The sequence below is a fragment of the Carcharodon carcharias genome, chromosome 20 (genome assembly GCF_017639515.1).
Source record: "Carcharodon carcharias isolate sCarCar2 chromosome 20, sCarCar2.pri, whole genome shotgun sequence".
NCBI classification, from domain to species: domain Eukaryota; kingdom Metazoa; phylum Chordata; class Chondrichthyes; order Lamniformes; family Lamnidae; genus Carcharodon; species Carcharodon carcharias.
This window is the reverse complement of record NC_054486.1, coordinates 84932570-84952468: the sequence shown is the minus strand read 5'-3', so window position 1 is coordinate 84952468 and position 19899 is coordinate 84932570. Positions and strand designations below refer to the sequence as shown.

The following is a 19899-nucleotide window of genomic DNA, read 5'->3' as shown; positions in this document are numbered from 1 at the left end:
ACATGTAAAATGATGCGCAGTGATGTTGGGCGTGTGTCCCGATCCTGATCTTTAGCTCGGCGGGCATACACTGGAGCCGAGCGTGCCTGCTGAACTGTCAAAGGCCTATTAAAACCATTTAAATATCAATTTAAATAATTAACTGAGCTGCCAGTCCAACATTAAGTTTGGCGGGCAGGAGAAAAGCCCAGGCGGCCTTCGCATTTTCATGAAACCTCATCCACGGGCGGGATGAGGTTTCATGAAGGTTTTTAACGTTTAATAAAAATTTTTAATAAAATTCATTGACATGTCCCAGCTCATGTGACACTGTCACATGCAGGGATATGTCTTAAAATTTTTTTTTCTTTATTAAAATTTTTTCAAATCAAACTAATCTCCTTGAGGCAGCTCTGTGCCTCAGGGAGATTTCAGCCTAACACCCCCCCTTCCCCCCCCTCCACCCCTGCCCACACAGGGAGCGCTCAGTGCCTTAATTGGCCCGCCCACGTAAAATGGCGGTGGGCAGCCAATCACGGGCAGCGATTGGCTGTGCGCCTGCCCACACCCACTCCCGCCCAACCCCCCCACCCCCCCGACGGGAGAAAATTCTCCCTTATGGAGCACAAACACTGGCATGAACCAGTTGGGCCAAATGGTCTGTTTCAGCGCTGTACATTCTATGTAATTTACTCTGTGGTAAGTACATGTGCTGAAAGATGCTTAAAACAAATGCCAGCTAGTGCCTTCCCAAATAACTGAGAAAACAGCTGCGAAATATACGTCTTGCAATGAGAAATTCCACACTTCAAAAAATAACTCTTGGTGTGAGATCACAAATAGAGTCAGGGCATAAACTAAAACCGGAGTAAGGGCTCGATTGGGCTTCACAGCTGAACAGCCTTTCGACATTCGCCATCTTAAGTTTGGAGTTCAGCGTTGAAGGCTGTCCAATTAGACAAGGTATTGAAAAACAGCCAATGGAATCGTTGCTCAGGGTCAGTCAGTGCTCAATGGAACGGCAAGAAAATTATAAAAGGAAGAAAATCAATTTTAATTCCCCAGCATTTTGGCAGGGGCCCTGCATGACAAGAATAGGCCCCAACCCCCAAACTAGAATCATATTTGACTGTCAGTTAAATAGCCTCCAAGGTGTTGGCAAGCCCTGAGCAACTACATATGTGTCCACGGTTAAGGGTGATTTTGATCATCAGGCTGCCTGTATCCAAGTACCATAGATAAGAAATCAGCTAAATGGATTATATTATGAATTTGAGAAACATAATGAGATTTTCTTGGCTGTTGGACAGAGAGAACGGAAAGAAAGAAAATAACTTGCATTACATAGTGCCTGTCACAACATGAGGATGTCCCAAAGTGCTTTATGGCCAATTAAGTACATTTGAACTGTAGTCACTGTTGTTACATAGGAAAAGCAGCAGCCACTTTGTGCACGGTATGATCCCACGACCATCTGTTTCAGACATTGATTGAGGGATAATGTAAGCCGGGACACTGGGGTCAGGATCTTCCCCCCGTTGGGGGGGGGGGGTTGTGCGGGAGCGGGAGCGGGCGCGAGTGGGAGGGTTCCCGATCACCGCCACCGATTGTGGGTGCACCGCCAATTTAGGTGACGTGCACCAGGAAGTGCTATGCGCTCCCTGTGCGGGGGAGGGGACGCGGGGCAGTGGGATTCCCTAAGCCAGGAGTGTACTCTTTTGGGCATGCGCGTGAAGGATTGCATCGATCTCCCTGAGGCAAAGTGCTGCCTCAGAGAGATCGGCTCAGGCTTCAGACATTGAATAAAGATGAGAACAAAAACTATTGACATGTCCCCTCATGTGACACTGTCTGAGTTGGGACATGCCCATTACTTTTGCTTAAACATTTCTGGAACATTATAAATCCCCTCATGAAACTTCACCCCGCCCATGGACGAGGTTTCATGTTTCTTCTGAAGGCCTTCAGGGCTCTTCGCCTGCCCGGCCAACTTAAGGTTGGACGGGCGGGTCCATTAAGCATTTTAATTACTTTATAAATGTCCTTAAGTGGCTGTTGACAGGTCGGCGGGCCCACAGCCAACTCGGCTGCATGCCCAACGACCTGAAAATCTAAATGGCGCAGGGTGACGGAGGGACGCACGCCCGACATCCCCCCGGGTCGTGTTACCCTTCGGCAAGTGGGCCCAGCCCCTGCTGACCTAAAAATTCTCCCCTGGGAAAATGGTGCCATGGGATCTTCTATATCCACCTGAGAAGGTAGAGAAGGCCTCGTTTTAACATCTCATCCAAGAGTTGGCACCTCTGACAGTACAGCACTCCCTCAGCACTGCAATAGAGTGTCAGCCAAGATTATGTGTTCGAGTGTCTGAAGTGAGCCGTGACTCTCAACCTTCTGCCTCAGAGGAGAGAGTGCTATCCACTGAGTCAATTCTGACATTATGTGAAATTGCAATCCTTCTTTGCTCTGGTTTATATTCGTGCCAAATAGTGAGCAGAAGGAATCTTCCCCAGCAGTGGGTTTTATAAAAGTTATAGACAAGGAAATGACTTTGTGCAGATTCTCATGGAATTTCTTTCTTTGCTATTTTACAGGAGATGACAGGCTGCTTAAAACTAATGTTGAGTTTTAAGCATATCATGTTATCAGAAGGGCATCCGGGACATAGTCCTTAATATTTTACAACAACAAATTTTAATAAAGCTGTTATTTGGAAATGGATGCATTACAATTAGCATTTTGGATGGGCCCTAGTCCGATGTTGCAGCAGTAGTGTGTCAGTGCACTGAAGCTAGAGTGTCAGGGGTGCAGTTTGTGCAACAGTGAGTGGATGTTTACAGTGGTCATGTGCTTTGCAGCCAGTCCTTTCTGAGCAGCATGTGGTCAATGAGTGCAGCAAATATGCTATTTATTTTCTTAAAGTGGTTTTTGACAGGAAGCTGAAGCTTAGGCATTTTTACAAAATATCGAGTGCAAAGCCAGTAACATATTTCAAACCATTCTCTCCACACCCAGTGCATATCTAATACATTACACAGCGCAAGAAACTACCTTGCTAGAAATCGGATGGGTGATGTTCATGCAAAGTTTAGTCAATCACACCCTAAGCATGATCCTGTTTGGTTAACTGTCCGATTCGGATTAGAGAATTTAAAAATTCTAATTTGCTAACTACAGTGTCACAGTCATACAATCTTCTCTTTAGAAACATTCGCAGGCTCTTCCAACAGCTCAAATGTGAAAGGTACAAAGGCTCTACAGATCAGAATGTGCCAGCTTTCAGTCCCTGCTCTCAGCAAGGTTGGCAGACCAGTTCAATGCCTGAACACGCCTCTCGGCACACTGGGTTAGGGAGCAGAATTAAAACAAGTCAATCGGGATCCTCAGTCCTGACCACTGCCCAGTGACATTTGAGGAAAAGACCTGTGGAAGTCAGGCAAGGAAATGATCGAGCTAAATGGTGAAGGGCCTTGCCGCTCAATCAAATAGCTCACCGGCAGTTACTGTCCAGGCTCACAGCCAATGGCCACTTAGGAACAGTACCAAAGAAGTCCCATTGCTTGTTGAATCAGCTCTGAACAGAAGTCATTAATTCCAGAAAAAGACAAGGGGATAAAATTAGGAGAGAAAAATGGTTTACTGGTTTATAGATTGGACTCAGTAACGTTAGCCTGGGTTATTGGGTGATCTGAGCCTGAAGGTTGCAGGCTCAAAACCCATTCTGCTACTTCAGCACATTATGTAGTGCAGCACAATATGGCGGGTGGGTAGTGCCTAGTCAAGTGCTGAAGTGAGACAAGAGATTACATAAGGATAGAAGAAATAAGAGCGGGAATAGAACATTTGCCCCTCGAGCTTGCTCCACCATTCAATAAGATCATGGCTGATCTGATTGTGGCCTTTACTCCACTTTCCTGCTTACCTCCCCATAACCCTTGACTCCCCTGTCCCCGCTAAGGGCCCTCCCACCCAATTAAACGCTCCTGCCTGGTCCAAACTCTCCTCAGGGAGAACATTAAATACTGCCCATTGTTTCTTTGACCAAGAACAGAAAAACTTGGGGCTGGATTTTCCTGTTGGAGGCAGGAATCAGGAGGTGGGTTTGATTCCGGGCTGTGACTCCCCTCCGTCTCTAGCGTGCCGCGAAGCACGATTTTCATGGGGTCCAAGGTCTTACTGACCCTCGATGCAGGTCTGCCACCCAATCAGAGGTAAGTAGTGGGGACGGAAATGGAGGCAGGACACCAGGGAAGCAGGCCAAGCTCTGACCCGATTTTATTCAGGGTGCCAACTGCATGCGTTCTTAAAGAAATAAAAGGATCTTCACCCTCCAAGTGGCCGAGCCATATGGAGAACTGGATCCTCGCATAGCGGTGGGAAAGTTGGTGAGTAAAACTTTATTATTGCTCGGTAGTTCCATGTCCAAACTTTCATTTTTTGTATCAAATAAAACTGTTTCAGCGCTGCAGCCCCTGCTGCCTCCTGGTTGCAGCTGCTCAGCTTCACAGAGCTCCTAACAGTCGCCTGCCCTTGTGGAAATCTCGGGAGGTCAGAAGGCTGCAGGCCCAATTAACCATCCACCCAATTAAAGAGGTGGGCAACTTCATTCTCCTGCCCGGCACCCCTGCTCTCCCTGCGTTCTTGGGAAAATTATCGGAGCTGGGAGTGGAGGCTGCAGACAAGCACGCGGGCCGCCGGCGCCATTTTTTTGTCGCCCTGCCTCCGTTCCTTCCGGACCGGGGACAGGAAAATCCGGCCCTCGGTGTTCACTTCGTCATCGTTGCTAAGTGAAAAATGGCAGCTGCATCTCTCTACACAACCACACAGCAGCTCTTGGCCCAGCAACACCTCAATCGTATAATTCTCATCTTTGTTTTCAAATCCCTCGACGGCCTCCCATTCCATATCACTCTAACCTCTTCCAGCTTTACAACCGTCCTAGATCTCTGGGCTCTTCCGATTCAGGCCTATTGTGCTTTTCCAGTTTTAATTGCTGCACCCTTGGTGGGGCGAGCCTTCAGCTGCCTGGATCCTAGGCTTTAGATTTCCATCCCTAAGCCTTTCCGCATTGCTACCTCTGTCTCTCTTCCTTTAAGATGCTCCTTAAACCCAACTTCTTTGACCAAGCTTTTGGTCGCCTGTCCCAATATTTCCCTGTGTGACATGCTGTCAGACATGATTTGATAATGTCCTTGTGAAATGTTGGGACATTTTACTATGTTAAAGATGCTACATATAGGTAGGTAATTGTTGTGAAAGCACTTTGAAATGCTTCTGAGAAACTTGTAAGAGGTTAAATAAACACAAGCATTTTATGGGTGTTGAATTCATAGTGGATGTAATTCTGCTCTGGTTTCTTGCTGGATTGAGACACAGAATCTACACAGTCAAAACAGTGGGCCATTTTTCCAATTCTGGCACGTTTTAAATCTCAAATATGTCATTGGCAATGTAACACGTGCATGTAACGTGATTACTCTGCACAACCAGATAAACTGCAAAAAAATATTTACCCTCCAGTCAAAGTAATTTGCGTTATGCTTGGAATGGACATGAATAATTCAGGTATGTAAACATTTTATGACAATGTAATTTGCATCAGAGGTTAGTCAATAAAAAACTGCCGAGCGTCCACATGGGCATATTTTTAATAGATTTTTAAACATTCAGAGTCACAGCCCCAAAATGGCCACTGACACCCCCTTCTCTGGCGCAACAGGTTATCACCTAAGCCAGCCAAATCCACATAAATCCTGCTTCAAAACCTTAGCACAAACTGTAATGTGATGCAGTATGGCAGGCGGTGCTGCCTAATGAGGTGAGACTGTAGTAATTATGGGCATATTCAAAGAAAGGGTAGATCTTAACGTCAGCCTGTATCCATATATCCTAATGCAGTTAATAAAACATTCCATTAAAATATCATTACTGCCATCAAACCAACCAAATCTGGCATGCCACAATGCACACTTCCTTTCCCCTCCACAGTCATGTGTCACTGTCCACCTCTTCCCTCCTGTGCTCCTTTAACCCCTCCCACTCATGTTTCTGTTAGCCCCTTCTCCTGCCATTGTCTAGTCTCACTGCACTCCCAGTCAAGCGTGTGCCTTCCAGCCCTTCCCTTGCCTCTGTCTTGTCTCACCCAACCTCCTCCCAGTCCAGCGTATGCCTTACGAATAACCCCGACCCCTTCCCTTCCTGCTGGTCTTGCCTGAGCAGCCTTGGCATGGAGTCAGAGCAGCCACGAACGCAGATGAAAAGTAAGTGGGCGCTGCCCGGACACACCTCAAAGTCGCAATTGCCAGCTGCACGTCTATTATATCCGGCCGTGATTAGCGTTTCGAGTCTTAGTTTTTTGACTCAAATGGTAACTCTGTTTCTCTCCACAGATGCTGCCAGGTTGCAGAGTATTTCCAGTGTTTTCTGTTTTTATTTCAGATCTCCAGCATCTGCAGCATTTTGCTTTTATTCCAGAATTGGGGCTTCCGTTAGTGTCCAAGATGGTGACATTTGCGGAATCAAGTATAAGCCAGCTTGCCTCAGCATGCTTACTGATGATTGCTGCTGTGCCTTACCAGAAGGCAGGGACACTTCAAAAAGATAAAAGGGCGGAACAACCAAGTGATAAAAAAAATCATTCTGGGCATTACTCTAATAATACAACTGACAGCTAATATCAAAATGACCCTAAAGCTTTCATTTTCCTCAATAACCCGCTTTTCAGGAGCCTGAGGACTGCAAAATTCCTTAAAAAATTCAGCAAATGTTTTGAGAGCTAAAAGAAGTGGCTACTCTGCTCTTCTGTGATGGGAGCTCTAGTCCATAAGCGGGACAAAAATGATATGAAACCAATAGTCACAATGACGTTTTACACAAGCCTCTCCTGAAGGTAAGTAAAGCATAATGATCTTCAACATTGGCACAGCTGATTATGGCTGTGAATAGCTCAGTCATATGTATCAAAAAGAAACTAGTTCAGTCCACAGAAGTGCGATTATCACTAGTTTTAATCTGGGTGGCAGTTGCGTGACTTTAATCGTTATCAGTAGGGTGCAATTTGACTGCCTTTGTCTAGTGTCAATGGGCATGTAATGCTCCTAAAATGGGGTCGATAGCCTTAGTGCCCCTAGGGATTCTTAAAGATTTTATTAACTAGGAGTATTAGGAAATCATCATTATTTAAAAATTCTATTTAAATATGGGGTAGAAATAACAAAGGTCAATTCCATCCATAATGAACATCTCTACTTGCGAATTTTCCAGTAAACATTGCTAGTGAATATCTTTTTCAGGTCATGGCTTAGTCTCTATTTCCTGCCTTTCAACAGAAGAAGGGCAATTTTCAATAGTGCGCATTATCTTTAAATTCAGATCTAGGACCACTTTCTTCAAACCACTGTTTTAGAATCATAGAAGCTTTGCATAATAAAAAAGAGGCCATTGGCCCAGCAAGCCTATACTTGATCTTTATTAGAGCAATCCCACCATCTTGGTCTCTGTTCATACCCTTGTTTCCTCCTTTGTTTCAAACAGTTACCCATTTTTCATTTCAGTGATCCAACGGTCTCTTCTTTAATTACTCGCTATGGTAAAATATTCCATGCTCCAAAAACTCTCTGCAAAATTTATTCCAAACTCCTTCTTCACTCTCTTCCACAATTTGAAGTTGATAATTCCTCATCACTAACTCTTCCCCAAGTACCACCAAATGAAATAGTCTTTCCCCATTACTCCGAACAAAACTATTTAATCTCCAGCTTTCCAGTTCCAGTCAAAGTGGTCTCGGCATCATAACTAAAGTTTGTCATCCCTGGGGAGCCCTGATAAGTTTATGTGGTGCACTCTCCATGGTTTAAATGTATTTTCTGTAATGGGGTGCTCAAAAAGGCACACAGAATATTGACTATTGCTTAATCACAGTCTTGTATAATGTATAATTACTTCTATACTTAACTATACCAACACAATCTTGGTTGGTGTCCCACATTTCACCTTCCTGTGAAGTGCTTTAGAACATTTTATATTAAAACACTATATAAAGATATATTGCTGTTGATTGCTCTTATTTTATATTTTCTTCAATATTTTGTAGATAATATCAATAGGAACAACATACTTCAATGAACATTGTGCTTGGAAGATTGAAGATGTCAAATTCAATACAGTACTGGTGTGCACACACAGACTTGTTGCTTAAAATATATTTTATATTCTTCAATCAATACTGACTCTATTTTTCCAAAAATATAATTTGCCTATTCCACAGGGTTCTTAAAAGAACTTTGCAACACTTGATGACTTTAAGACTTCATTGAATTAATCCTGACTGAAAATTCAACAATTGAATTTTGGCTTTTTTTAAAATTGGAATGTCATTGCTGCAGGTTACTGAACTAACAAATTTGGGATTATAATATTTCTAATTGCTGCTGCCACATTCAAATTATCAATTAAATTAAAATACATTTTCTTTCAATGACAGTAAATTAAATAACTATCAACTCAAAAGCTGTAGCAAATATTGTACACTACCTAAAAGCAAAAAACTCTGGATGCTGGAAATTCGAAACAAAAACAAAAATACCTGGAAAAACTCAGCAGGTCTGACAGCATCTGCGGAGAGGAATACAGTTAATGTTTCAAGTCTTTTTGACTCTTCAACAGAACTGGTGAACCAGAACAGTTCTAGTGAAGAGTCATACGGACTCGAAATGTTAACTGTATTCCTCTCCGTAGATGATGCCAGACCTGCTGAGTTTTTCCAGCTATTTTTATTTTTGTTGTGCACTACCTCCTATTTTGTTTCAAAACAGGGCCTATAGCAGTCCATGGCTGTTTTTTATAGCACAAAAAGAAAGCCTAAACAGTGAGGAAGGGGTTGTTAATTGACAAAAATAGCTCTGGACTCAAAAGTCAGTGCCAGTTCAGCAACAGGCTGGGTCTTACCTTCAGAAGTCACTTCCTTCATGTCTATCAGGATGTAAAGCTTACCCTCAGGCTCCAAATCAACCTAGCAAAGAAACACATGCAATCATGAGGACAGATTAAAAAGCAAAATAATGCAAATGATATCATACACTCTCGTACATGAGCAAACATAATGAAGCCTACCCAGGATCAACTCTGATGACAAACCCACAGACTGGTGGTACCATAGATATTTAGAACACAGAAAGAGGCTATTCAGAGCAATCCAGAGCTAATCCCAGTGTCCCATTCTCTTCCCTTTTGCTGTATCTCTACTTTAAATATTTATCCATTTTCTCTATATTGTTACATTTGTGAGGTTTGTAAGAGTATGATGTTTTAGCTCAGTATGTTTTGGTTTAAACGATATCTATATTTTGGGTCTGTAGCTCTAAATGTAGGGTAGATTACCTGTGCTGGAATCTGCATGACAGTAAGCCTGGATGGTTTAATTATTAGAGACCTCTGAGGGAAACTCAGATTGTTTTATTGAGAGCGAGGTGCAAGGTATTTATGTTTGGGGTCAATGATCATAGTATCTAGGTCCACAATGAGTAGACCCTGAATCTCTCAAAACCCCAGGAACGTGTTATAAATATTAAGTTGTAACCAGTTGAGAAGCAAAGGGATACTTTATAGCACATGTGAAGGGAAGTTGAAATCAAGGATAGCTAATCAATATTTCTACTTAGATACAAAACTACTGTGTTTCCCACTGCATTGGGAAGAGTATGGAGGAAACCATTTTGAGATCAGGTTAAAGATTTCCTTTTAAACCCAAGAATATCGCAGACAGCATTTGTAGTTTTGTCTTATATGGTCTGCAGTTAACTGAGAATTAGACAGCGAAAGACAGAATCAGTCCGGCTTGCACCTTAAGCAGAGAAAATGCTGACTGTATTATCCACTCAGCTCACGTTCAGATTGAAGACTGAGTTCATGAAGAGTTAAAGGATGCTGGAAGACTTGCTTAGCTTGAAACTGTAGGAAGAAGTCTACATGTAACCCTCGCAGTGAGAGATAGTTCTAGGATTAGAGGTTACCTGGCTGGGTAAGTAAAAATAATTTGGAAGCCGGAAGCACTTGTAAACTATTTGTGATAAGAACTGTAATTTCATGGAACGTGCAATGTGTGGTAAATAAAAAGGAACCATTTATTTCTATGGTTTAAAGTATAAATTACCGGCACGTAAAAAAATTGTTTAGTCAATAGTGTTTTTAGTCATTTGATACAGTATAAGTTTTAAAACACTTAATCTTGACTTTTCATTCTTTCAGTTGTTAACTGGGGGCAGAGTTTTCTGCCTGTTTGGCGGGCGGGCCTGACCCAATCTCCGGTGGGCGGGGAGCCAATCCCCGCCGGAGAAGTGGCCCCGCTGCCATTTTACGTGGGTGGGCTGACGTCCGGCAGGAGGCGCTACGCGCAGGTGAGGAGGATTTCTCAAAAGCGAGAGTGCGCTCTTTTGCGCATGCACACGAAGGAGCGCACACCTCCCTAAGGCTAAGTGCTGCCTCAGGGAGATCGCTTCCACGTTGAAAAATATTAAAAATGTCACATGAGATGGCACATGTTCATAATTTACGTAATAACTTTATTAAAACTTTTGAAACCCTGCATGAATTTCAACCTCTTCCCGCCGCTGGTTGGATGGGCAGGTCCTTTAATTGTTTAAATGATCCTGTCAACGGCCTCAATTGGCCATTGACAGGTTGGCGGGTGTACAGCTGATTTTGCTGCGCCCCCGCCTTCCTGAAAATTTAAATGGGGCGTGGTGATGTCAGGGGTTCTGCCCGACATGATCCCGCGTCATTATTTGCGTCGGCGGGCGGGCCCTGCCCCTGCTCGCCGACGGCAAAATTCTGCCCTGGAAGTTCGAATTGCTCCTTAAAAGTTATTTGTCTCTACGGACATTGTAACAAAATGCAATGGTTTGTTTCTCAACCACATGCTAGAAAAGCATTGTGCTGCAACAGCCCTATGAGTAAAGACATTTCTAGTTGTTTTCCTCATCCACTTATTGACAATTTTAAACGGTCTGTCCCTAATCACCAAAAGCCAACCTCCACAACACCCCAACCAGGAGAAATTGAGGTCAAATTTCCACTGGAGTTCTCTTGCTTAAAGTCCAGAAAAAAATTGTTAATGAAATTCTTCTGGGTTTCTCTTTTGTCAAGGTTTTTGTGATGGGCCAAAAATTCTTGCACTGCCACCATTTTCCTATTCTTATAGCTGCCTCTTTGGTGTTCGTTTGCTCTGCCGTGCCACAATGTTGCCCACGACCATCCTCCTCTAAGGTTGCCGTCCATCTCATATTTGTTCAATGCAATGCACCTGTGGACAATTCTGCTAAGGCATTTCTCATTTCTCTATTGCCCTTAAGGATGGTCACCTGTTGTGGAATGTAGTCCAATGCTTCTTCAGCAGTTTTCTGGGCTTGGCCTAAATAGCCAAGTGGTTATGGTACTGGGTTTGTAACCCCAAGATCAGGAGTTCAAATCTCACAATGGCAAACTATGAAACAATGTAACTTCATCTGAAACAGATGGAAACATGTTTACTCAAAAGAGTATCAAGAGTTCAGCAGTTTTCCTACCCGAGTCTCAGTTTTCCCATGCTTAGTGTATTGTGCTTTACGTCCCTTATTGCCACTGAAGGTCCATGATTCTTTACCCAAACTTCATTACCCAAAGAGTGGTAAGAATGTGGAGCTCACTACCACAGGTGGTGGTTGAAGCAGATAGCATTAAAGTGGAAACTAGGCAAGCATATGATGGGAGACGGGAGTCCAGGGTTACAATGATAGATTTAGATGAGGAAAGATGAGAGGAGACTTGAATGCAGCATAAACACCAGCATGGTGAATGGCCTGTTTCTGTGCTGTATATCCTATGTAATGATAGTCTGCATATATCACTCCACACAAACCATAAGAGTAATCTGACCATCTGAGGGTAGAATTTCATCTTGGGCAGTGGTGAAAAACAGGCAATATCAGATGGATCACCCGTTAATTGGAGTACCAGCTACTCAACTACTTTGACTGCAATGGAACTGAGTAACGGTGCAGAGTATAATGGGCAGCCAATCCGATACCACCCATTTTTCTCACCGCCAGGACGAATATCTATCCTTCTTTGTGTAACTTAAAATTCCCACAAGAATCAAGCTCAATTTATTGACTTCATGCAAGCATTAATTATAAAAAAACTCTGCAAAAAATGTCCAAAGTCCAACAAATTCAGTTTGGTCTATCTGCAAATATTTTGAAGCTTCTATGCTGTATGTTTTCTTTCTAAAAGCTAAAATATCTGGACTGAAATGTCCTGGATCCTTGCAGGGTAACTATTAAGCAACAGCAAAGTGATTTCAGTTTAAAAGCTATGTTTGCCTTTTAGCCCCTTCATTTTTCTGTTCCATTAAAATGAGAAGCATTTATTTAATAAAACTAATATATATATTTAAAAAATCAATGGTCAGGAGTACTGCTCAGGCAAATCACGTAATTAGAGGTTTAGGTAATGCCAGAAAGCATAAATATAAGGCTAGAGCAGGTTAAGTTACTGTTAGAAGCCTAGAATTTGGGGAAACTATCAATTATTTTTTTGCCAAACTTGTTTGAGTGAATTGATTCATTCTTCAAATGTTTTTTTTATCATAAGTAAATGAGACGGACTGTTCTTATGATTGATGCTACTCAGCTGAACAGGTAGAAGGTTATCCTATATTGAAGAATACATTATAATTAATATTATAGAAGAATTCTCCACCCCAGAAAGCAGTGGAGGATTTATTCAATGCTGAGTTAGATAATTTTTTGATAGACAAGGGAGTTGAAGGTTATGGGGGCACACAGCAAAGTGGAGTTGAGACCACAACCAGATCAACCATGATCTTACTGAATGGTGGAGCAGGCTCAAAGGGCAGAATGACCTACCCTTGCTCCTAATCCTATGTTTCTATGTTAACCACAATATGGATCATAGCTCTGTTAGTGCAATGAAACTCATTACGTGTGTGTGTGTGTGTGTGTGTGTGTGTGTGTGTTTCAACAGAGAGGAACGAGAGCGAGAGAGAAAGAAGGAAACTAATTGAAAAGAATAATGTAAACCTGCCAGAATGACGTACTGAAACTACAGGTCTTCTATGCAGCATTGTGATATAGGTGGAGTCTGATATAGCCAAGTTGACTCAGCAAACAGATGTACAATTACATCACTGTGTTGCCTATTTAGGATTAATGACACTCAGTTCAACTTCTCACTGAATAAGCGCACATCCCTGGAGAAATATATTTAGCTGCAATGAATCTGTCACTGCAAGTTGTTTTTGCTCATTACATCTCTGAAAATTGGTATCATATAAACTAGCTCAATAAAAACAAAATGCCCCATTTATTGCAACTTGGCATGATGAGTTCAAGGAAGTCTCAATTCATTCAGGTCAGCCTGATGGAGTTCTGATGAAATCTGTGCTTATTTCAGGTAAAGAGGATGACAGGTGTTGTAAAATTTATTGTACCTAAAGTGGCTAATCAAATCAATCTCTGCTGTCACTGGATCCCAACTGTACAAATATTCGGATTCAGTGATATTGCTGAGGCTCTGTTTGGGCTCTTGTGTTACTGTTAGTAATATATCCTCAGAAAGGCTTTGGTGCAAGTGCAGGATGGTTTATCAGAATGATACCTGGACCCTAAGGGATAAATTCCAAGAAGAGATTACATAACCCAAGGATGCATTCCCTGGAGTTTAGATGGTGGTTAAGGGATGATTTGATATTAATGTGAATAGATAGGCTGGATAGAGAGAAGATATTTTGGCTAGCTGGGTGAGCCCAAGACAGGACATGGTTTAAGAATTGGAGGCAGACCTTTCAGAAGTGAAATTAGGAAATGCTTCTGCACAAAAAGGCTGGAAATTTACACGGAGACGGTGTTTCTGTCCCTGGGTTCAAAAGTCAAGGGCAAGCCCACATCCGCTTAGCAGGGCCACTCTGCAGCCATTTTAAACGGCTGATGGGCTACTAACTTGCTCAGGGCGAAACTTGCACCCCTATCTGGGACAAAGTCCTCGGCCTAAGAGCTGCAGAACAATCAAATGGCTAGCAGTTTGCTAGTCCCAACATTGCCACTGAACATAATGGCCACTGCTGGGACTACAGGCAATCCCCACTGAAGAACAACCATGTTCCCAGGCACGCAGGTAAGTCTGGGATTTCACTGGGGCCAAGCTGCAATGCCCTGTGAACAGAGTGAGGAACTGGGTTCGGCAGGGCAGGGCAGGAGGGACCACACATGAGGGGTGGGGAACTACTTTGGGGATGGGCCTCTGTTGGGCACAGGGTGCATGGACAGGTGGGACCCACCTCCTTAGCCTGCAAAAACTTGCTACATGGTATTAATACCTCCTTCCACTAGTAAAATACCACTTAAAGTCCTCAATTGGCTTAAGGGTGGGCGGGCTGCCCTAAGCCTCCCCAGCCACTGGTAAAATCCCAGCTGAGACAGACAGGCAGGGAGCAGAAAGCAGCTGCTATCACACATGAATCTTCGCCACCACATGCTAGCCTACTTTTGAGTGCCAAAGATTGGTGGAACTTTGGAACTCTTTCGCAAACAGTAATTAACATTAGATCAGTTGTTAATTTTAAATCAGAGATTGATAGATTTTTGTTAACCAATGGTATGTAGGGATATGGGACAAAGGCGAGTATGTGGAGTTAGGTCGCAGATCAGCCATGATTACACTGAATGATTGAATGGCTTGAGGGCTACATGGCCTACTCCTGTTCCTGTGTGCCAATGTTCCTTATGAACTGAAGAAATGGAAGCACATTTGTTAAATGGACTTGCCAAGTTGTAGCCAGATTACAATCAGAAACTGTTTTGTGGATCCCCTTTCATCTAGTAATTTTATTGAACAAGGAGACAATGACCCAAGGACAAGAAAAGTACTCATTCCTGTATCTTTAGTAAACTGACTAACTATACAGACATACCTTTACATTGTGCCTGTGGTCTCTCTGATGTTGGCTCAAGTCCAGCAATGATACAGCTAGGTTATGCACTTGCACTTTTCAGTATTGGATCATTGCCAGTTATTTCATTATTAATAAAGGATGAAGTAATTTTTCAGTACTTTCCTTAGCAATTTATTGGGTTTGCTATACAATGCACTGCAGCTTGTCCTTTGGTTATAATTTTACAAGCAATTTGGTGTAAATGATAAAGTATAAAATGGCACTGGAATTATTCCTATTTTAGTTTCAATCTTATGACATTATCCAGTTTTCTGTGGAAGAAATAAAGCACAAATGTTGGTTCAGCAACTGAATACGAAGCACATGACCTTCAACTGAGAAGTGGAAATAAAGATCCACAGGCTTACATCATTGGAGTATGATTTCAGGACAACTTTCACTTCACTAGAAATTATAAGAGGTAATTCACTATTTCAAAATAGGTCTGCAGCAAGTATTTCTTTTGAATAGGGCTCAGTAAAGTCCTTAAGCTTTTTCATTAAATCCGTGATATTTTTCTTGCCCTGGCTTTCATTACAACCGAGAAACTTTGGCCCATTATTCACATGCCCGGGGTTAGGTGTCATATGTAAAAAAGTCACTGAGGGCTTCTATCGACTAAACTGTCAGGAGAAATGGCTGATCATCAGATGGAGTTGGAGCACACTGTGTGCTTTTATTAAGTGCTAGTCTCAAATGAGTTGCTGTCTGCCCATTGCATACAGCCTTATCAAATTCACTGTTGTGGTTTCTTTCTTCATTTCTGTTCAACATCCTTTATTTATGGTGTGGCTTTTTCTGTGGTCTATGCATACTTTATTTTTTAAAGCAGCAATCGAAACAAGAAATTTTGTACCTTTGAAATGCTTTTAAAGCTGGAGTCTCACTCATGAACAATGCCACTATTCAATGAGCGATATTAAAATTCATTGGATAAACATGCCAGTAAAAGGAGTACTTCAGTTCACCAAGTTTGCAGGAGGGACAGACACAACCCAGTCTTAAAGAATAGATTTAAAGGTCTGTGATGAATGTAGATTAAAATGGTGTGCTGACATGAATTAGTAGGCTTCAGTAATGGTGCTGTAGTCTATGAAGCAGCATTGTGAGCTAGCCAGCCATGATGTTCTGAATCAGGGATTCTCAATCATTTTGCTTCTGAGGCCCCCTTCCAATGTTAGAAAAAATCCTGGAACTCTTTGTAATACAACACAAGTATATTTTCTGTATTAAAATTAGATCTACAATTAAACAAAGAGCCAGCAATGATGCAATGAGCCAACTGGTCTCCTGTGCTCTATGATTCCATCACTTTTGTACAGTCTGTGTACAAATGTTGTCATCTTTCAAACAATCTACCTGAATGAAAACCTCCCTCAATACGTCATGTAAGAATATCATGAACCCATTTCTAAAGAGCAAGCATATGATTTGGGTACAGAAAACCCATCCCAGTGTTATAGTGCACTGCTCATTCACTGGGTAAAGGAGGAATCTGGAGCCAGTCTTTTAACATAAGTTTATTCGCAAAACCTAAAGAACACAGGCACAAACTTCCTTTCCCTTCCACCCAGGTGCAAACCAGTTCTTATATATACTTGAGAATAATGCCCTCACCTTTCCCTAGTTAGTAACAGCTGCTCTCACCTACAGCTAGAGCATGCATTTCATTGTGACAGCATTGCAACATTAACACCCAGCCCACCAGATATCTAAAAAAACCAGAAACACTACCAGAATATTGGCATTATTTAATGATAGTTTTGAAACATTCCTCATGCTGGTACCAAAAGAATCCAGCAATATTGGATCTGAACAATGGAATTTATTTTATGAGTCTATATGGAAATAATAGCTAATCTATGCAAATATGTGATGAATTCTGGCATGTTCAGGTCGGTATGACCTGACCTGAGGAGGATTAATTGATCTGCAATGCAGTCATTTAGCCATATATATCATCTCTATGGTTCCAACTAGATAAAAATCCACAAGTTTTACTTATGGATCTATGTTACAAACAAAAGATTGTGTTAACATGTTTGGTAGCATTCTTAATGATTGTGTTTATTTAGTGAAAATATGGCAAGCAAGCAACTAATGTCTTTTGTAATTTCAATCTCCTTCACAAATTTAACTGCAGAATATTATGATGATAAAACGGGCACGTTAGTGATCTGCAACTTTAAAAAGGTCACTAACTACCATATGACTATCAAATTTTCTTTTTCAATGCGATAGTCTCATAATTATAAACTGTGATTCCCCCTTCTCGCATCTGAAAACTTGTTGAAACACCGAACCAGTTGAACTGGACATCTCAAAATTAAATGCTAATATCTGAGAACTAAATGGAACAATGCAAAAATTAGATTGACCATACAAGGGGAAAGGTTGCAACTTTCAGGCAGAAAAATACAGTATAATATTTTCATTAAGAATCAATGCTCATAATATCAAGATTTATGATACCTTTATTTCAGATGCAATGTATTTTTTTATAAAGGCTGCATCTCGAGCAAGAGCTCAAACAGATCACACTACAATGTTTCTCAAGCTGGTCTATGTAATCAATACATTGTAATCATCTTTAAAGCCAAGTAGCCTGCTACTACATTACATGGTCTGGCTAGCAAATAATTCACGGCATCAGACAATTGTGTAGAATTAAAATGAAATGCATCGCAAAAACACATAAAACAATCAGTACTACACGTGACAGTGTAAAATGCATGCTGATTCCATTTGCACCCCTCTGACACATTCAGGAGTTAATCATTTTATTTAATAAACCATTTATAAGAGTGAGTGAAATTCACTGCTCCCCAAAGTCTGGCTCCCAACATCATGAGATACTAAAAGGCAAATGAGTGGCTAAATCAGCAACATGACATTCTTCACCCACCAAGGCAGCAGGTTGCCTCTGCATAAACAGATCACTTAGTCACTTCAATATACACATTAAACTGTCTGAGACTTTTGTACTTCATGGGGCTCAGAGCTGGGGGTGGGGGTGGGTGACAGCCGGGGGGTGGGGGGCAGAAGTTGTCAATACTTTAAACCCCAAGGGCTGGATATTATGCGGAGGGCAGGTTCCCGGCACCCCAGCATAAATTTCGGGGACAAGTCTGCTTTTGATTTGCCCTGCTTTAATTGTGCGGGTGATGGCCCTTTCTGTCCAGCTCCAGGTAGGCATCGCAGCTCATAGAGCTTCTGGCCAATCGGAGGCCAGTAGCTTTGCATACCACCAGCACCAAGCAGGAGCAGTGGTCACTGCTGGTGGTGCAGGTAGGCCAAGGAGGGAGTGTTCAGTGATGGACCCTGATATTCAGTTAAGTCCGAGATCTTGCTGGGGCCAGGCCAACAGGCCCCAGTGAGGGAGGGTGGGGGCATGTTGGGCAGGACAGCGGGGGGTGGAATGAGGGTGGACATAGAGAGGCAAAACTGTGGCTGGAGGGGCCTCCGATTGACACCAGGGACCCCAAGGAGAGGCACCCCCCTCTCACTGACCAGCAGCTCGCAGTGTTAAAGCTGCTGGGCTACAGGTTGGGCGAAGGCATCTCTTGCTGCCTGTCATAGCAGAGTGGTGGTGGATGAGGCCCTTGATTGGGCATTAATTGCCCCCTTCTGTGCCTCAATTGAGCCACAGGCAGGCGGCCCATCCAATACCGCCCCCCAAATGGGTGGGGGCGGGGGCAGGTAGATCAGTGGCGGACTTGCCACCAATGGCACAGCACCCTAATTACCTTTTTACTCACTTGTGGATGGCCTGTAAAATTCAGCCCTGTGTCTGTCAACAGAAAGATTATTGGTTTTAGGAAACCATGTCATCAGCAGCAATATCTGCAGTGACTGCTGAATATAAAGCAATAGGAGGTCAACATGAAGGCATTTACAATCAGAAGATTGGGCAGACCCCTTTAAACCCTTCCACGGACACTCATCCCGACCTGCTCCCATGGAGAACCACTGTTCTAAGTCTAACAGTAATTGCAGCATTCCCAATCCATTGGGAGGCCACACAGTTCTCAATAATTTTTCAACACAATTGAAGTAATAAGTCTATTGCTAGCAATTTATTAGATTTTCTGAGAAGTTGACAAAATAATTGCATTGTGGGCAGAACTTTCTGTTCGGCAAGTGGGGGTGGGGCCCGCTCGCTGATGCATAAAATGACGCAGAATGACATCGGGGGTGCGTCCCAACATCACCCGGCGTTATTTAGATTTTCAGGTCAGTGGGCGCGTAGCCGAGTTGGCTGTGCACCCGCCAACCAGTCAACGGCCTATTAAGGCCATTACAAAAATAATTGAAACCATTACTGGACCTGCCCATCCAACCTTAAGGTTGGCGGGGAGACCGGGAGCCCTGGCGGGCTTCTGAGAAAGCATGAGACCTCATCCACGGGCGGGATGAGATTTCATGAGTGGTTAAAAAATCTCAGAATATTTCAAAATAAAAGTTATGGACATGTCCCAACTCCCGTGACAGTGTCACAGGGGGGGACATGGCAGCGAAATTTTTCTCTCATCTTTGTTTAAAGTTGCAAATCTGAGCCGATCTCCCTGAAGCAGATCTGTGCACTCTTTCGTGTGCATGCGTGAAAGAGCACACTCCCGGCTCAGGGAACTCCCCTCTCCCCGCCCGCACAGGGAGTGCTTCCTGGTGGATGTCATGCTGGGTGGGTCTTAATTGGCCCGCCCACGTAAAATGGCAGTGTGTCCCTGACCGGGGGTACCGATCAGGAACCCACCCAACCGCACCCGCTCCCGCACATCCCCTCTGATGGGGGGAAAATGTTGGCCTATATGTCTCTGGCTATTGGAGTATGTATGAGCAGAAGGGAAGGTTCATTCATCATATTTGTGAGCCTAACTATGACAACTATAGGTTTGTTTTGGGAAAACCATCGTCTGGTTTGGATTATAGTTTTC

General features: G+C 42.9%; 1 protein-coding gene across 2 annotated transcripts in view; it reads right to left on the bottom strand.

Moving 5' to 3' along the window:
* prkcha (protein kinase C, eta, a) overlaps positions 1-19899 on the bottom strand; it is a 217089-nt gene that overhangs the window by 123213 nt on the left and 73977 nt on the right. For both annotated transcript variants that reach the window (XM_041214867.1, XM_041214866.1), the window contains exon 3: positions 8926-8989. In XM_041214867.1, the coding sequence (XP_041070801.1) occupies positions 8926-8989 (64 nt within the window). The remainder of the gene's footprint in view (positions 1-8925; positions 8990-19899) is intronic.